The sequence below is a fragment of the Chaetodon trifascialis genome, chromosome 12 (genome assembly GCF_039877785.1).
Source record: "Chaetodon trifascialis isolate fChaTrf1 chromosome 12, fChaTrf1.hap1, whole genome shotgun sequence".
NCBI classification, from domain to species: domain Eukaryota; kingdom Metazoa; phylum Chordata; class Actinopteri; order Chaetodontiformes; family Chaetodontidae; genus Chaetodon; species Chaetodon trifascialis.
The window spans coordinates 15,543,046-15,560,466 of record NC_092067.1 but is presented as its reverse complement, the minus strand read 5'-3'; the positions used below and the strand labels follow the sequence as shown (position 1 = coordinate 15,560,466).

General features: G+C 40.9%; 2 protein-coding genes across 10 annotated transcripts in view; both read right to left on the bottom strand.

Moving 5' to 3' along the window:
• LOC139340030 (bromodomain adjacent to zinc finger domain protein 2B) overlaps positions 1–7,232 on the bottom strand; it is a 46,582-nt gene extending 39,350 nt beyond the window's left edge. For 6 of the 9 annotated variants that reach the window (XM_070975591.1, XM_070975594.1, XM_070975595.1 and 3 more), the window contains exons 1-2: positions 6,359–6,442; positions 342–384 (exon numbers count right to left, since the gene is read on the bottom strand). In XM_070975591.1, the coding sequence (XP_070831692.1) occupies positions 342–384; positions 6,359–6,385 (70 nt within the window). In that variant the 5' untranslated portion in view covers positions 6,386–6,442. Of the gene's footprint in view, positions 1–341; positions 385–6,358; positions 6,443–7,044 lie in introns of those variants that run through there. The other 3 variants (XM_070975599.1, XM_070975592.1, XM_070975593.1) reach the window with 3 other exon arrangements.
• A 5,675-nt stretch (positions 7,233–12,907) lies between these two features.
• Positions 12,908–16,826, bottom strand: cd302 (CD302 molecule). Its single transcript, XM_070975589.1, has 6 exons — positions 16,666–16,826; positions 15,592–15,717; positions 15,371–15,481; positions 14,859–15,041; positions 14,697–14,717; positions 12,908–14,592 (listed from the first exon to the last, which is right to left on the bottom strand). The coding sequence occupies exons 1-6, from the start codon at positions 16,757–16,759 to the stop codon at positions 14,390–14,392; spliced, it is 738 nt and encodes a 245-aa protein (XP_070831690.1). The 5' UTR covers positions 16,760–16,826; the 3' UTR covers positions 12,908–14,389.
• Between the last annotated feature and the right edge of the window lie 595 nt (positions 16,827–17,421).

Genomic DNA, 17,421 nt, shown 5'->3' with positions numbered 1-17,421 from the left:
AGAGATTTAAATATGTTCTGACGCCTTGACACTCTAATTCTAAGAAAGACAGGAATTAATTAGATTAACACACAAAATGAGAGCAAAGTGTAATGCAGCACAAACTAATTTCATAAAGGAGGACTTTGTTAAATCTCGACCTAATTGGAAATTTTTAATCCTATACCTAAATAATACTTCAAAATGAGGTGCTCCGCTTAGTCCTGCATTTCCATTCATGAGTTACTTTTTCCAATTTAACAAAGCAAACTGGTTTTTCCCTATATGAAATCAAAAGAGGCACTTCAAAGAGCATAATGGCAGAGATGGTCAATGGCTGGCTGATGTAACCAAACACTTACTGCATGACACTGTCCTCAGTTCTGTGACATCACTGCCGCGCACCTGAAACATGAGACAACAACGGTCAGATTTATTGCTTGATTTTATCGATTTACTCATTCAGCATCGTTCCCATCTGAAAGCTTCTGTGAGAATGAAATAAAAATGGTAATATGGACCCAGGGGCAGATGAGCTATCCATTCTAAACATCAGCAGAAAATCAAAGTCCTGCACCAGGAGACAGCACAGGGCAATGGGACATGACAAAAACACTTGTGCGAAATTGGATTATGGTCTACTCTATGACAAGAGGAGCTATATGGGAACGTTTTGATTTTGTAGAAATCCAATGAGCTAAGGAAACTATCAAATAAATGTTTTACTTTGAGTAGAAACTGAAATATTCCGTTCTGAAAAACACTCAAATACCAAGCTTTCAAGTTTAGTCCTCCTGAAATCTGTTTTAAAAATTGCATTTATTTATATAACATTTATCCTATTTATGCCGTAACACACACACGTTAGGCACTACAAACACTTCTGACCAACCACCACATGTACAGTATACCATTTATGCATTATATCTGGGTTCATTTTGTTTGGAATGTAAAGGAAATGGAGCTTAAACGAGGTCCAATCTTTCAATCAATGAGTCACTTAAATCCTCGAGTCTTCATAAATCACCTGTATAGCAACTGAACTAAATCACGCCAAGCACTAAATATAATTAGCTGACTGAGGGTTGTTAACTTCTATATTATCACTTAACATGAATATGATATACAGAGAAGGGGCCAGTTTTTCCTTTTACATTCTCTGCAACCTAAATAAGAGTATCTAAGGAGAAATATTCCAACCTAATGGGCTAAAAGTAAGGGTTTTATTCACGTAGTAATAAAAGAAAACTGAACTTTATGTTTTTCTTTTCTCCACGATCCTCTATTGAAATGGGCCGTTTTATGCCTGTGATCAGGTTACATAAATCACAGAACAAAACTTTATGCTAGAAATACATAGAACAGATAGCTATTGCCAGGCCGAGCCTTCTGTGGAGATTTTGAAAGGTGCATGTTTAAAGGAAATAAATTCCAACCAAACTTACAGGAGAAAAGAGAGAAAATACAAGACAATTAAACTCTGAAACTAATGACAAATAACATTAATTGGTGAACACCATCACCCATTATTGTGAAGAAAAGCAAATAAAATAACCACTTATTTTGAGGTGATTAGACACTAGAAAAGGATTTAAATTATATTCAATGTCTGCTGTACTCTGCCAATAAATCCAGCTAAATCTGACACACTGTTCCTTTAATAGAGTAATTCTAGCATATCTGAGTGGATTGCAGTTTTATAGCACCTGTGTGCTACAAGTAAAACTACTTGATTCAGGACTCTTAACAAAGCCCAACAAGTCCAATGACTTGGTTATGACTTTCTATCTAATTTGGACATCAAAGTTGACTTCACAGACCCAGTCACACATCTTCAAAACTTAGCTGGCTCATGATCAAAACGATGGGTGCAATGGTTTTCATATACAGCCAACTTTATGTCACGATGACCCACCAAAACAATATGGATCCTTTGAAAGTATCAAAAGTAAAAATACTCTTTCATCAGACATAGACATGCTGTTACCCAGCCTCTCCACACTGTCTAAATCAGCTCTAAACATGACCAGTAAACAGTGGCTCTCTCATAACTCACAAGTATGGCCTCCATGCTCTCACATCAATAGCAGCAACACTTGCTGTGCGTCATCTCCATGCAGGTCTCCTTACACTTCCATCTGTGTCATTTTGTAGTGTGAATACCAGCGTTAAAGAGATTACTGTCTTCTACGCTTGTATGTTTGATTCAATATCACGAGTAAAAAGGTCACTCTCGAGCTTCAAATAATTAGTTGTTGCAACAAGTCTTTGAAGTACTACAAGGTTGAGCCTCTTCGGGACACTCCATCTAACTCCGTGCCATCACTTTCAGTACAGATAATGGCACTGGCCTCCCTACACAGAAAACTGTTTACCAAGTCAAAAAACTAACCTGGGTACCAAAAACAACTTCTGCATAGTCTCCTTGACAGTCTTTGTGTGACATGACTTGAGGCTTTCAGCTCGCTAGTGAGGTCAGGGTGAACATCATGCTCGTTAGGACGGCTGGGCCGGTGGCATCTTAATGTCTTTTCTTTATTCATTAATCTCACCCTCTCAGCTCTAACAAATCATCACCATCTCCTTTGAATTCTGTTGATATGAGTTTTTTTCGATGAGTAATTACATTATCAAAACTGCAATTTTCTAAAGGTACAAGGTGTCACAATGTACTATTCTAAATAAAGCTTTGGGGTGCTACAGAGATGCCCCAGACTACAAATCATATTCTCCGGACGTAAGGTAAAATGCTTGTTTGGTACAGACAGCAGCAAAAATCACATCATCGTTTAAATAATTTCTTTTAGCGAAACTGAGATGCAAAAATTCCCACTAAAATCATGATTCATGTCATAATGGCAATACAGCAATATGGTAGGTGCTTGAGGGATAAGCTAAATGAAAACATGGGCAATGATGTTTTTTGTAAGTATAGGTTCAATATAAACAGACAATCTTTCAGGTATGTTGAAGGAAGTCAGAGTTGCAATACTCCTATGCATGTCCACTGCCTGTGCAATGGCTCATCCTGGTGGGAAAAGAATTTAATTCAGGTTCACTAAGCCTTAGACTTTGGCCTTTGCTGATCCAAACATTTTTAGGGATGAATTTCTTTTCTCCAGTCTCTTATCAGGCCAGAGAATGCAAAATAAAAACGCAATATTCAAAAATGTGGCTGCGGCAGCATGCATAGCACCGCTAAAGTGGGAAGTGTTGTGGCAGCAGTGACCAGATTTTAAATGATGAGGATCAATAAAAAAGGGGGCTGCTCAGGCACAGTCTTCGTGTGAGAGGGGAATGGTTTAGAACAGAAACCGGACAAAAGGTTTGTATTAGTCCTGCGTGACTACCTGACTTGGAATCATGAATATGGAGTCAATTCATTCATTCTCAGCTGGCCTGCATTTCCTGCCGCAAAGGAGGCAAATAAATACTAAACAGCCAAACACACAGCCCAGACCACTAGCATTTTAAACATCTTCCCCATTAACACAGCAGGGAGACTTCAATCTCAGAGGCATCATTGCTTCAAATAAAGCACTGCGACAAGCATCTCCAGGCAGAGAGAAAATAGACCAGAAAGATGAGTGAAAAAGAGTAATCTCCCTGACATATTCCTAATAATCCACCTCCCTCGTGCCTTTCACCCCCCAAGCTCACCCAATCATAAAGTGTCAACACTGACCTACAAAAAGGGACTCCCGTCAAGCCTCACATGTTTAAAAACATCAATCACAACAGACAAAGAGGGTACATTGAATTATACAGTATTAACCTTCAGGGCTTGCATATAAAGCCCATAGATTTATTTATGCTTGCGTGTTAAGAGCCTCTGCACTGTTCCTTACAGCAAGCTGGCTGCCAAATTGATGAACCTGCTCAGCCCTCAGCGGGAGACCAGCACCTTTGATTAATGAGTGCAAACTTGTGGAAAGGGTAAGAGTAGAAGAGACAGGGTGAAAATGGGTGAAATCACAATTATTAGCAGTTCTGCTTTTTCTTTCAAAAGGCAAGGGAAAAGAGGAGCACTTTTAAGGGCCGACAGAACACAAAAAGGGGACCTGGGCTGCTGAGAGGGGCCACAAAAACCTTTAATGTGATCCCCGCTTGAAATGGTGAGCACTGTGACCAATTCAGCAAAGCTGTTTACATCTAAGACAACTGGTTAAACCTTGGAAAGGTGGCATGTTAGACAACTGAATCTACACCACTGTATGTCTTGACCTGGTGCACACAAATCTAACAAAAGCTGACATACTATGTACTATTAATGGAATTTAAGGTCTACGTGTTTATAGTAAGCTCTAATTGAAACTTGGTTCTTTAAAGTTAAATACTTTGCAATCGTGGGAATAAATCTCTGAAAATTAAGCTAAAAATATTTTTTATTTGTCTGCTGGGACGGCTAACATTTAAAAAGGCTCTTTTAAGTAATTTAGCGACCGTGAGGCACGTTTGCCTTTGGAGCCTGGAAGAACAATACCCTGCAATATTTTCAACATCTCTGCCAAGTTGCTGACTTGCTCTTTTGATTTCTCAATGTTAAAATATTAACATATTAGAATCCTTGTACACATCACTTCAACATTGTTCTCTCTTTAGAGGTTTTCAAGGACATGCGGTCTGAATAAATATGAGGCAAATTTAGTGACCTTCTACCTGTGTTTTGATTCATTGGCAGTTACTGGATGCATGCATAACACATCAAGGCTGTGATCTGATTTATTTTGCTGCCTTGGCTACTGAAGCCATTTAAATGATGGACTCTACCAGGAATCATGTTCACTGCCATTTCACTTAAGACCGTGTGTGCAAAGGGCGCACACAAGTTAGTTACCATCGATTATAGTTATAAGGACAAATCAGCTCTACTGTGTAGCAAACAGAAGATGCCTGCCAAAACAAACTAAATGACGCAAGTTAAATTTACACCATTAAAATAAACTCTGCGCACTGTTTGAGCAATACACTCCTGTATGAGAAGGCTAGCTGATGCTGTTATGAATAAGTTTGATTGGATCTAATACAAGTTGATATAGGAAGTAAAATTAATGGGCTTAATGGCAAGGCTGAATTCCAATTAGCTGCTTCAGTTTCAGGGTGCTGCTGTTGTGCATGCTGGCTCACTGTGAGGCTGTTAGGGCTTTACTGAGACACTTGGGTAATGGACGGACAGTCTCTTTTTGCTTAGAAAGGTTCCTAACTGAGTGAAATGACCCGGAACTAACAAAGTGGCAGCCATGATAAGAGCTGGTCAAATACTCTAAATGTTAAGGAAAGGTGCTTCAATGCCTCCTTTCTTATGTCCGTTAGCATACAATACACTGGACCATCCTGTATGAAAAGAGATAATGACATCCCACAGTTCCTTGCAGCAGCAACACGTTAAGTGACCACGACGGACCCGTGTCTAACATCTGCTGTCGCATAATTACTTAGCCTAGTGTACGTGAAGTCGGATTCTCTCATGACATTTCCCACTGAGGTCAAGGGAAATCGTTTATGAAAAGACATCAGATGCAACTTTTTGACTACTCAACCACAGCCTTGAATGGTGACCAACCCATTGTAAATGTTATTAGTGACACTTGTGCTTTTCCTTCCGTATGACAAGTCCAGATATCTAATGTCTGGTCTTACTTAGTGCAAGATTTGTCTTAACTCATTTAAGGTGCATTAGGTTATCAAACGTCTTTTAGATTGTGTTTTCGTTCAGAATTGACAGAGAGATAGTGCATGTCATTCAAAACATTTAGAGTAAGTCAAGTGCAAATGGAAGACATCAGAGCAATGCTAAAAAAAACCCTCTGATTTCTGCATAGGAAGTGAGGCCCAGCCTGTGCTTGTGGCACACAGTTTATGACAGATTTTACAACTGAATTGCAAGGGCTTTAAGCCAAATGTGTGACATGTCATCACAGGAAGATGAAAGTGCTTGGATTGCAGATTTATAACATATCCAATCCGTTTTGAAATCTGTCCAGCAAGAACTCCATAAAACTCCAAAACCTCTTCCATTGGTGTGATTAAAACACTGCTGGATGGAAATCAAGGTTGTGTCATTCAGATCTTTTCTCGTCCAAAGTTTCACAACTTTGTGACGGACACACAGCGTTTACACAGGCTGCGCCAATTTAAACACCCCAAGATGGCGAATGCCTTGTTGTTAATATGAAAGCAGAAAAATGGAGGGTATTGTCATAATCTCAAAGGGTAAATTTCAGCCCAGACCGCAGCTGCAGCATTAGCTGCGCTCTCCTTTAAGAGGAAGCCACAGAAAGAGAAGCCAGAGGGGGGAGAGCAGCGGGCACCCCCCCCGCTTTCAGACTGATAACATCATTTAATGTTCGGGAAGACGAAGGGAAAACATTGCGCCCACCTGTATTAAATCCAGTTGTTTGATCATTTCCTGACATGTTGTCACACGAAGCTTAAAACCACAACAAGCGTCAAACAGCCAGACAGACACGTCTTTTCACATGATAACACTCCTTCATGACGCGTGCTGTTAGCTAAAAAACAAAGTAACTAACTAATATTCCGGCAAAGCTAACTTATGTACATGTTTTCATCATCCATCCGTTAACGTTTCAGGACAAACGGTGAATCCGCAGAGTGGACCAGCTGGCAACAAAGACACGATCCATGCTGCAAGGTACCGACGAGACGGAGCAGCACTGCCTGCCTGCGCGAGCCAAGCGCCGCTGACATGGTAACGGTAGTTGCTCAACTCTTATGTCAGAACACTCTTCTTGTGACCAAGTTACAGTTTCAACACCACAACTGTCATATTCTGCGCAAAGTTTAGCTCGACAGCATCCGAACCCGCCGCATCTACTTTGACGTGAACTTTTGTTTTCTTCTTAAATCGCCGTGTTGAACTCACGGAGCGGATAACGCTTCAATGAGGCAAGTGTAGGAAAAGAGGATGCTACCGGTTTAGCTAAAGAACTTTAGCTTAGCCGTTAGCCCGAGCGACAGACAGACGTGAAACAGCGCATTAGCTTACGGACGTTAGTGAGTGATAGCCAGCAAGCTAACGATGCCAAACACAAATACACTCACCTTATCGTCGAAAATCGGCGTATTCCTCAAAAAAGCGATTTGAGTGAATTAATGTACTTCCAACCTCTTTTTTCCTATTTGTTTCTGCGCTGTTTGAGGGCTGTTCAAAGAGATGAGTGGAGAACTGGTCAGTAATTGAGTCCGGGAGTGTGACTGGATGTGCTGCTCTCTAATCGCAGATTGAAGAGACTCTCGCCTCCGTTTCCACTCCAAGCAACTCAAGAGAAGTGACGTCAGCTCAAGGCTTCTACAATGCAAACTTTTGCCCCCCCCCCCCCGCAGCCGGCGAGTGCTCAAACCGACCGTCAGCTTCACCAACCATCGTGTCTGCAACCCCAGGTACAGCCGATCTAAATGTGGGACGAGCACCAGATTTGAAAAGTGATACCATGAATTAAATATTGATTTGTGATTTATCATTACATCAACAGCACGTGTGTGAAGGTGGGTGAACTCACTCACAAACAGGTGCATAAGTTTCAAGAGCTTTGAGTTTCCACCACATCCCTGGTGTGACAGTGGAAACACAGTCCTGCCTCTTATTTTCACATATGGGGGGGGTTGATTTCTAATCTTTTGAATTGATTGATGATGTTTTTAGGAATTCAAAATAAGGACAGGTGGTAGATTATACTGCACACAAACGCATAGTTTATTTTGTAATAAATATCTTACAAGAATCAGGAACAATAGCTTTGGCAGACAGTGACAGTGACATTTTTTTTGAAGATCTGATGGTGCTTTGCTTTAGTTCAGATCAGTGTTATTGTTCTGCAAGCAAAATTTGGGAGGAGAGACACCACAAAACAGACTCAAACTTTAGAAAAAGCAAAATGCAATGGCGGTAATAACAGAAAGTGCTAGCAATAAGGAAATTAAAACAGGAAAACGAAAAAATAAGAAGGAGTTAAAATGAGGATAACAATGCTGGTGAATACAGAGGGTGCACATTAATTTAGACTCTTAATTCCATATAATTTAAACATGAATGTGTGGATCTATTGCACCTGCCCCTGAGGAGGCCATGCATCTGTGTTACAGGGAGCAGTCTGAATGTGTGGACAGCTCAGTTCAGACAGGAACCAAATGAAGCTCAAAATGCCATAGAGAAACGATTAAGTGGCCGTTAATGTTTTGGTGATGGTTTAAATTGAATCAGTAATGCAATGCATGCCGTTCATCCACTAAAGTGACACCAGTCGAACGCAGATCTGCCTTTTCTTCCCCCTGATCACTGTTGAGTTAATGACAACACAGTGTCGCTAGCACAGTATATGGAAACATATCAAGTGCTGTAGCTGCTGTGTTTAAGTGTCACAGTCTCACCATGTTGTCTTTGGAAAGAAAAAGACGTGTTAGCGTTCAGGGGATGGTGTGGATTTCAATTCATGGCAAAGCACACTGTACATGAAGCTAAGCTAACTAGAGACAGTAAATAAAGCACAAAGGCACACTGAGAGAGAGAAAAAATCCTTGATCAGCATTTGTAATTTAAAACAGGTTTATTTGCTTGTTCACCTCCCCTTCTGCTCATTGATTTTTCTCCCCCCGTCTCTTAATTCTGTTGTCATTTTAGATGCTGCAGTCACATGAGCTACAGACTGACTGGACTGAGTGTACAACACGCCTGGCTGGATGAACACACGGTGAGAGAGGGGAGAAAAAAATGATTTGATAAATTCGTCAGCCAAGCCACAGGATACCTGGGTTTTTAATTGTATTGGACAATCTTCATTAGAGAGAATGAACAATTGTAGAGATCGAGGCAGCATGTCTTTCAAAAGCCTTTTTCCAGCCATGGTTTTTCATGTTGCACAATCAAAATGTCAGCCTATACCTTGGTCATTTGTAACATAATAAGTCGCAGTCGATGGCTGCAGTGCAGCAGCGTGCTGGGGGAAGGGCAAACAGTCTGTCCCCTTTGAAGGGATTTTTAAAGAGTCTTGATTAGAAAGTATAATGAGATACCAAAGACACAGCAAAGATGATCTCTCCAGAGACTGATGGAAAACAAATTAAGATGGTGCTTTTGTTTTTAATTATTATTTTTCTATCAGTCCACAGAAAGCTCAGTATACCCTTAAGGCACAGGAGTTGGACTTGCTGTCATTGATTTAGTTTTTTTCTTTCCTGACATAATTTAAGTAATAGAGATTTTAATCATGTCGGCACACAATGCTCTGATCCCTTCAGCACCAAAGCCTTGCAGCACTGCACATGCATTTGATTTAGAAAATGGCACAGTGTCTGAGCTAAAAACTGGGTACGTTCATCACTTGAGTTTGCATCTGTGTGCGTGTGCGCATGTGAGTCTGTCAGTCGCGAAAATCTGCCACACCGTGTGAGCTGTCAGATAGAAAAATGTAAGCCTGCGCTCAGAGTCGCACTCTATCTTCTTATGGCATGCTTACAGTAGCTTTTTTGCCATGCGTTGAAAGGTAAGGCCATAGGTGGACAGTAACTAAGTACATTTACTCAAGTACTGTACAGATACAGTTTTGCAGTGCTTGTACTTTACTTGAGTTTTATGCTTCTTTGTACTTCTACTACTACTCCACTACATTAATTTGACAGCTTTCGTTGCCAGTTACTTTTAAGATGATGGTCTCATTGTGAAAGAGGAAGCCAGTGGGTTCCAACCTTTCTTCTTCTGATGTCTTACAAAAAGCAGCGTACAGTCAGAATCACATTTCAGATGTCTATGAGATGTTAACAGCTACACCAAATAGGGATTTCTCCCTCTAAACTTCTCACATGGTTTCATAAATGTCCCAACAGAATTTTTCATGCAGGATTTTTACTTGTAATGGAGTATTTTTACATTCCTGTATTGGCACTTTTACCTATGTAAATAATCTGAATACTTTGTCCACCACTTTGGAAGGCTAAATTAATAATATAATGCAGTTATTATTTTTAACACATGTAAATATATGGCATTCTATTTATTAAAACTGTGATAAAGAGCATCCATGTCATGGCCCTGCAGGTGGTAAAGAGTGTAGTATGAAATGCCTTGACATAGAATAGAGTATGCTGCGGTTTAACTGGAATGGCTGGTCAGAGAGCAGTCATTAAAATAGTGGCCTTTGTTTTCCTCTGTTAATTGGAGCATGTTCCAGGATGGTGAATGGGGGAGAAACACGAGACTTCCAGAACATGAGAAACAGATGCTCTACACTTCTGTGTACAGACACCTTCCTCGGGAAAGACAGGAGCATGAATAGAGGATGAGATGAACAGAAATGACAGGATCCTGAGAAATAAAGAAGAGGGGGTTGTGGTGAAACCAGAAAGGCAGGAAAGAGTTGACCTGTATTTACACAAAGGCCAGAGTCAGTGCTGTTTTTAAGTATCTACACATCACAGTGTCATTTTTTTAAATTTTTTTTTTGCTCTGTGTCGTCTCTTACTGCCACATAACTCGATCATTCTCCAGCTTGATGAACTTGCGTCTTGTGATCCGGTGTGGCTCTCATTTTCATTCCATCTGTCATGCTACTGTATGTCATATCTTATTCATGCATACCAATGTCCATTTGATTAGTCATTCTGGGTCAGTGTAGACCTCTTTCTGCTTCGAGCAGTGGTGTGGCAGCTGTGTGAATGAGGTTCATTTGCAATTATTTGAGCGAAAATAGGCCATTATAGCCTTGGTGATGAGACAACAGCCCCTCTGTGCTAATAAACGACGTACATCCTCAGTTTAAGAGAAAAGACGGTTTCAGGGATGTTAACAGGATAAATCACTTAAGTTGATCTGTTTGCAAGAAGAAGAAAAAGAAAAAACTTCAAAGGTCCATCATTGATTAAATTCAATAATTTCTGAAAAATGAATGAATAAGAATCAAATTAGGCTTCTGTGCGTTAGTGTTCTAATTAATAATTATTACTATAATCATTGTAATTATGCCTGTGCTGGAGAATGAACTGAAGAAAACCTTTCTGATGCATGTCAATACATGTTTTTCTCTGTTGTAGCTGCTGACTTACAGAAGCTGAACACCTTTCTGTGACATTACAACAAACCACAAATCTGTGCAGCCGTGATAATCAGCCTGAACTGCCATTTTATTTTCACATCATTGTTCATTCTTAATTAATTCTAGTAGAATTGCGTAAAAAGAAAAAAGAATCTGAGATGAGGGCAGCAGTTAAAAGACCTAGAACCGGACTAGGACGTGAACAATGAAGAAAGGGATATTTGACAATCGCTCTTCAAGCTGTCTAAATGTATCACTCAGACAGAAGCTCACTATCACAGCAATCAGCTTTTATATCTCGAAGGAATTATGCTTTGTTGCATATTCATGAGCGTGAATCACTCTTTGGTCTTTTAAAATTTGAGTTTTGAAAATAAATAAGTGCTGAGATATAACCAATCAAATCGTTTTAAAAGGCCCGATCTGTAAATTTGAGGTGCTGTGTGTAATTGAAGTAATATGCATGAAGATCGGATTTTTTTTGTGTTTCTCAGCCACCGTTTTTGACAATATAGGCCTCTTCTACTCCAGTGTACAGTTTATACAGAACACACTGTGTAACAGAATCTAAAAAGCCTTACAGATAGATATCGTTGCTGTCTAGTCATTGTTATATTAAGACCTGCTAGTCGCTGCCAGACTGTTAGCAGGTCGTGTTTTTATTTTTGATGGTTGGTCTTTTGTTTATATTTGAATCAGGAAATGAGCGTCCAATCTCTGTTTAAGCAAGACTCTTTCTCATCATTGTCACTCAATAAAAGCCACAGTCTTAACATGTCCAACCACAGATAACCCCACACAGGTCCAGTCTCACACCTCCCACTCAGCAGTCGTGGTCTTTTCTGGTCTCATTTTGGTGCTTGGACCTTCATCTTACTTAACATGTTGATCACTGGCCACTGCAGCCAGACTGCATGACTTTCTCAATCATCAAGAGGACTTTCCCCTCAGCTTGGAGATCAGATAAACTTTTTTGTTGTTGTTGCTGTTTTAGCATCATATTACTTTCTGTTCATGTTTAAAGGTATGTTAACTCTAGACTTCATTTCTTCCATCTAATTGGTTTGCCATTTAAAAAAAATCTTATAGATGGTTGTCCAAACAACAAATACTCTCACAACAGCATCACACTCATTATGTTCCACATTTCTGAACCTCATTAATTAGTGGAAGAAAACCCCATCCCTGCAGTCAGTGAATGGACCTGACAGAAATGTGATTCACTGTCCCACCTTGTGGCCAAACCTTGAAATGACCTGGAACGCTTTGGAGGAAAAGGTTGTTGTCATGGTTCTCCTTTAGCCTGCTACATCAGTAAATGCTGGTCCACGAACGGCTTTGATAATTCATAACTCGATGTTAAAAACATCAAGGGAAAGTACTCAACAAAAAGAGGCATATGCAGCCAAAATTTAAAGAGAATCTGTTAGATGACAGACTTCTTGGAAGTCTTAAAATAGACGTGCATGAATGGGAAGAAAAAAGAGATTTCCTGCTGATTTCTCTCAGTTCTGTTTCATCTCGGCCCACGCTGGGATGTCAACAGAGCCACTGGACATGTGGAGGGAATGACACTCTTCAGATGACAGTGATTTAGATATCCTCTCTGAACTAATTAGACTCTATCCCCAATTTTGGTGTCCTAATTTATCCTTTTCTCCTCAATTATGCATTGACATATATATCAAACAGCAATGCTCTATGTAGATCACACAGAATAGAGAGAAATCATTTTTTTCCTCAGTTTGCAAGTTTTTGACACTGCTGGACAGCCCAAGGCTGCGAGGCAACATATTACTGGCAGCACACTACGAGAAATACTTCTTGTTGCTGCCTGATGGAACTTTCTGCTCAGATCAGTTCAATAAAAATAAAAGCCCTTCTTATAGTCAAACATATTTTCTTTATTATGAAAAATGCATGAGGGCTCAGATTTTGCCAAATCAACCATAAATATTGCACAAAAGCATCCATGCTGTTTAAAGTGTATGACAGTATTAAGAGGGTTTATTTTGCACACTGTAAAGGTTAGCATTCTGCAATGCAAACATCACAAATCCTGATTGTCTTTAATGTCACAGGACCTCTTATTTCCATCACCAATATCTTGACCACTCTGCAGAGACTGCAGCAAGGAAACACAAACAAAAATACACGCTGCATCTTTTGACCTGGTAGAAAGTATATAAAGGGCAGATGAACTGTGAGTGTGGGCTATTTTCATTACAGCCACCTTGAAAATATCCTGGAATGAATGAAGACAGTTTCATCTGTGTCATGATCTTTAACAAATGTTGGCTTTACTGGCCATATTTTGGCTCGTCTCACACCTGGCCGCAAGAAAAACTGACAGAATGCAGGGAGATCGGTTAGGACGGCTTTCCATTTCAACATATATAACCTGGAGCAGAATCTCCTTCACGGACTGTGCAAATCTACTTCATTTAATGAGTGGGGTAACACGGTAATTGCTCATTCTCTATCTATTTACGTGTGGCCTTCATAGCCTGTGATTGGACAATTCCCATGTCTTTGAATACTGCTTAAAAGGGACACTCCACTGACTTTACACATATTAAAAAAGGTCAGTTTGCTCTTCATGGCTGTATAATCATTTCTACTGTGGCTCTGGAGGGTTTCTAAAATCTGAGAGAATAACTCTTGATGATGTTGGTCAGGGATATTTACTCATTTGCAACAGAATGCCTGTGTTACAAACTGGGGGTACGGACCACTAACCAGGCAGGCAGCGTCTAATGGAGACATGTGATTGGTTGCATTATGTGAAATACAGAATCTGCAGAGTCTCTGCTGCACCAACTTACTGTCCTTATTTCAGTCTCCCTCTTGTTTATTCATGGGAATGCAATGCTAAATCGCAGGAGTAGCCCTGTAAGAGAACATGTCTGTCTGCTCTGGAAAAGTACATTCATTTAATCTTTCAATAAGCAAGAGCACGTTGCTTTTAATAAGCGGGAGAGAAATGACGATCGCAAAAGAAAAGCAGAGTGCCTGATAATACACTGATGTAACATCAAATCACAGATGCAGAAAATGCACCAATCTCAAACATGTACAGATGATTCTTTGTTAGTGCACGTGACAAAAAAAGCAGAAGTAGTGAGATTTAGGTTTATGTGCCTCAGTGAGAAGTGAGTATCAGAGTTAGCCTGGTGTCAGTCGTTTACAATCTCACTACAGTATTCTGAGTCACGGCATTGATGCGTGTTAATCCAAAACTACTTCTGTTAAGTGTTTGTTTGTTTGTTTGTTTGTTTTTAGAGCGGACTTATCTTCGCATGAACCCCCCACCCAGTGAGGAGGGCCTGATGCTTCCTATTGTGGAGAGAGAGAAAGCTCTCCTACGGCACACTGTCAGTCTCCTCAGCCTCCACCAGGCAGGACCGGTCCGTTTCCATGACTCGGAACGGAGGGTGGTACTCGAATGCCGTGAAGATACTGGAGCCAGGACTGTGCTTCTGGTGCAGGAACCAAACGACTGCAGAGACTCCCACGATAGCCACCACACTGAGAATGACCAGGGCGGACAGCAGCGCGCTGGGCTCTGACGAGGACAAGTAACAATGCAAGGAAGGTCACTACCATAAACACAAAATCACAGAGGAACAAGTAAAGAAACGGCGAAAAGAGGCTCAAAGGTGAACTTACTCGGCTTAGCTTCCTCTGCCTCTGGAAAAAAAACACAGTGAGGTCAGTGGAAAACAATCCCAACCATTTTTCTGAACTCACATTAAACCAAAAGCCTTTCAAAAACTCTGGAAGACATTTGGACTTATGTGTTGCAAAAAAAAAAAGGGCCTTAAATCTTACTCTGCTCCGTCTCGCAGATCACTCCATTCTCCACGTTATCCAGGCAGCTGACATTTTCCCACTTCCCTGTGTTGCTGTGCAGAGCCACACATGTATCTAAAGGCACGAGATCGGATGGAAAAGAGCCGTCCTCCCAGTTAGTGAATTGCAAGGGGTCTTCGCCGAGCCACCTCATTTCGTCATCTGTCAAGACACACAAAGCAGCACTCAGCAGGTGTGCCAAACACTCCCACAGGTTAACCATGCAACGGTGGAATTACAGTCTCCCTTTTCCTTTGCTTCCTTCAAGTGTGTTACAGCACATATAATGTTCACATATTTAATATATCAACACAATATTCACAATACTGGAGTTGAAATTTAGTTTCTGGTGGCTTCACTTCCCTGACGATGCCTTCAATGACTGCTTCAGAAAAAAAGGATTTCATGAATTTGTTCCAGAAGGAATCAGATTTTATCTAATGGAAGTTATCCAGCATGTATTCACAGTCCTCTGGTCACATGGTACTTACTGTTTGTGTCATAATACATTCCCAGCCACACGTTGACAATGCCTTTCCACACTGCTGGGCTATATTTAATGACAAAGTCATTCTCCTCGGCACTCTGGACGGTCAAAAGCTCTAGAAAAAAACAGAGCAATGTACAGTAACAGGGTCACACACACTGATAATACAGTCCTACTGTCATTTGGTCTTCGAGAAAATATGTGAAAATAAAATGTCTCAGGTACCAAATCCTTGGCAGAGGGTTTGTGCTCTCTGAAACGTGTAGGATTTGATTTTGTCTTCTTCTCCGTGGACAAAGTGGTAACATCTGTCCTGAAATGGCACCCAGGTGCGTCCATCTGCAGGACAGTCTGAGGAAAATCATGGGACAAAAGATTTGACACCTGACCAGCTGACATTTCTTTCAGCGGTGATCATCTGTGCAGGATGATTCAGAAGCTCCAGGAAAAAAAAAAAGCCACCAAACTAACATAACCATATCGCCATTTTAAGATGCTGGGACAACTGTGTTTGAATGTCAGTGAATGTCCCCCCCCCCCCCCCCCCCACTGAAACTACGTCAGGTTCAGCTTGTGACCGCTGTTCCTCTTTATCAGAGCAGTTTGAGTCTGTGTTTGGAAAATGGTGACATGACTTTCTGGACTGTTCCCTGGATCGTTTGTTGAGCGCCGCACCTGTTATTTATAATCTGATTATTTTCCCATGGAGCTCTGTCGTCTAAGGCTGCTTTAAACAACTGACATATCTGTCATATTTCTCTTAGTTTATGAGACATCTGAACAGTGTTTCACGTGGTAATAACAACTTGTACGTTTCTAATTAATGACAAAATTAGCTCCACATAATGTCAAAAATCTAGTCCACCTAAACGGATTTTGGACACGTTCGCTGCATCTTCAAGGCAAAATCTTAAGAATGCTGTCCTCCTGTGGACCAGGCCTCAGGGGAAAAACACGGATTTAATGATTTATTCGAGTTTCGCAACACAGGCAAACACACTGCTTTGAACTTACGTGTAAGAACTGTTTGGGATTGTTCAAAAGTTCTGTTCAGTGTCGACATTCAGGAAAGTTGGTTTGGTAACAGTGACACATGTCTAGTTGTAGTCAAAATCTACTGGCACAGCTTATCGACAGAAAGCTTGCACTAAACAAACACAAAAGCAAAGAACACAGAGTTATGGGCACTTAATGTAGCGCAGGCCTACGCAATGCTAAAAACAACCACAGCTATGCCCGCGACTGACAGAGACGAGAGAGCAGCTAGTTCAGAGCGCAGATTCAGTTTTTACGCCTTACCTCCCGTCAGACTGAGCTGCAGCTGCGTACACAGCACAAACACACAGCACAACACGGAGCGAGGACAGAGCTTTCTGCTCAGGGACTCCATCATGGCGAGGACACGCGAAATCACGTAGCTCCTACACTACTTTTCTGACTGTTGCACGACTCAAGTGTCCGCGGCAACGTGAGCGAGATCCCACCCACACACTACACGCGCGAGCGCGCACATACACTCTCAAACACGCACGTGCGTAGACACGTACAGAGCGCGCACAGGCAGGGGACCAACATTCATTCCCACTAACACTGATTTTTACAGTAAGTCAATACACGTTGTTACCGTTTGGAGATGACAGCCAGCAGCAACAACAAAAAAGAGCAATATGGACACTATTATCTGCCAGTCTATCACAAAAAACAAGCACGAGGACAGGTTGTGTAAATTCAGGTCAATGTTGGGGAAAAGCTTCTTCGGTAATTCAGCCGTTGTGTTTGTGTGCAAACAGTTATCCTGCAGGATCAGCGCATGTTGCATTCAGGGACCTCTAGGTGGTGCTTTGCGCGCAGTGTTCATCAGAGCGAACTGGGTTTCAGGATTTGCCAGATGTTGGTTTATGTTGACCGACTGTTATTTACAATAGTAAATTTATTGTGAAGGGTCCATCTCATATAGCCATCGCTGTGATATGTGATATGCCAGAAGAACATTTGAACTCTTAAATAAATTTACCTTTTAAGTTCTTTATTGTTATATAGAACAGTTACAGTCAA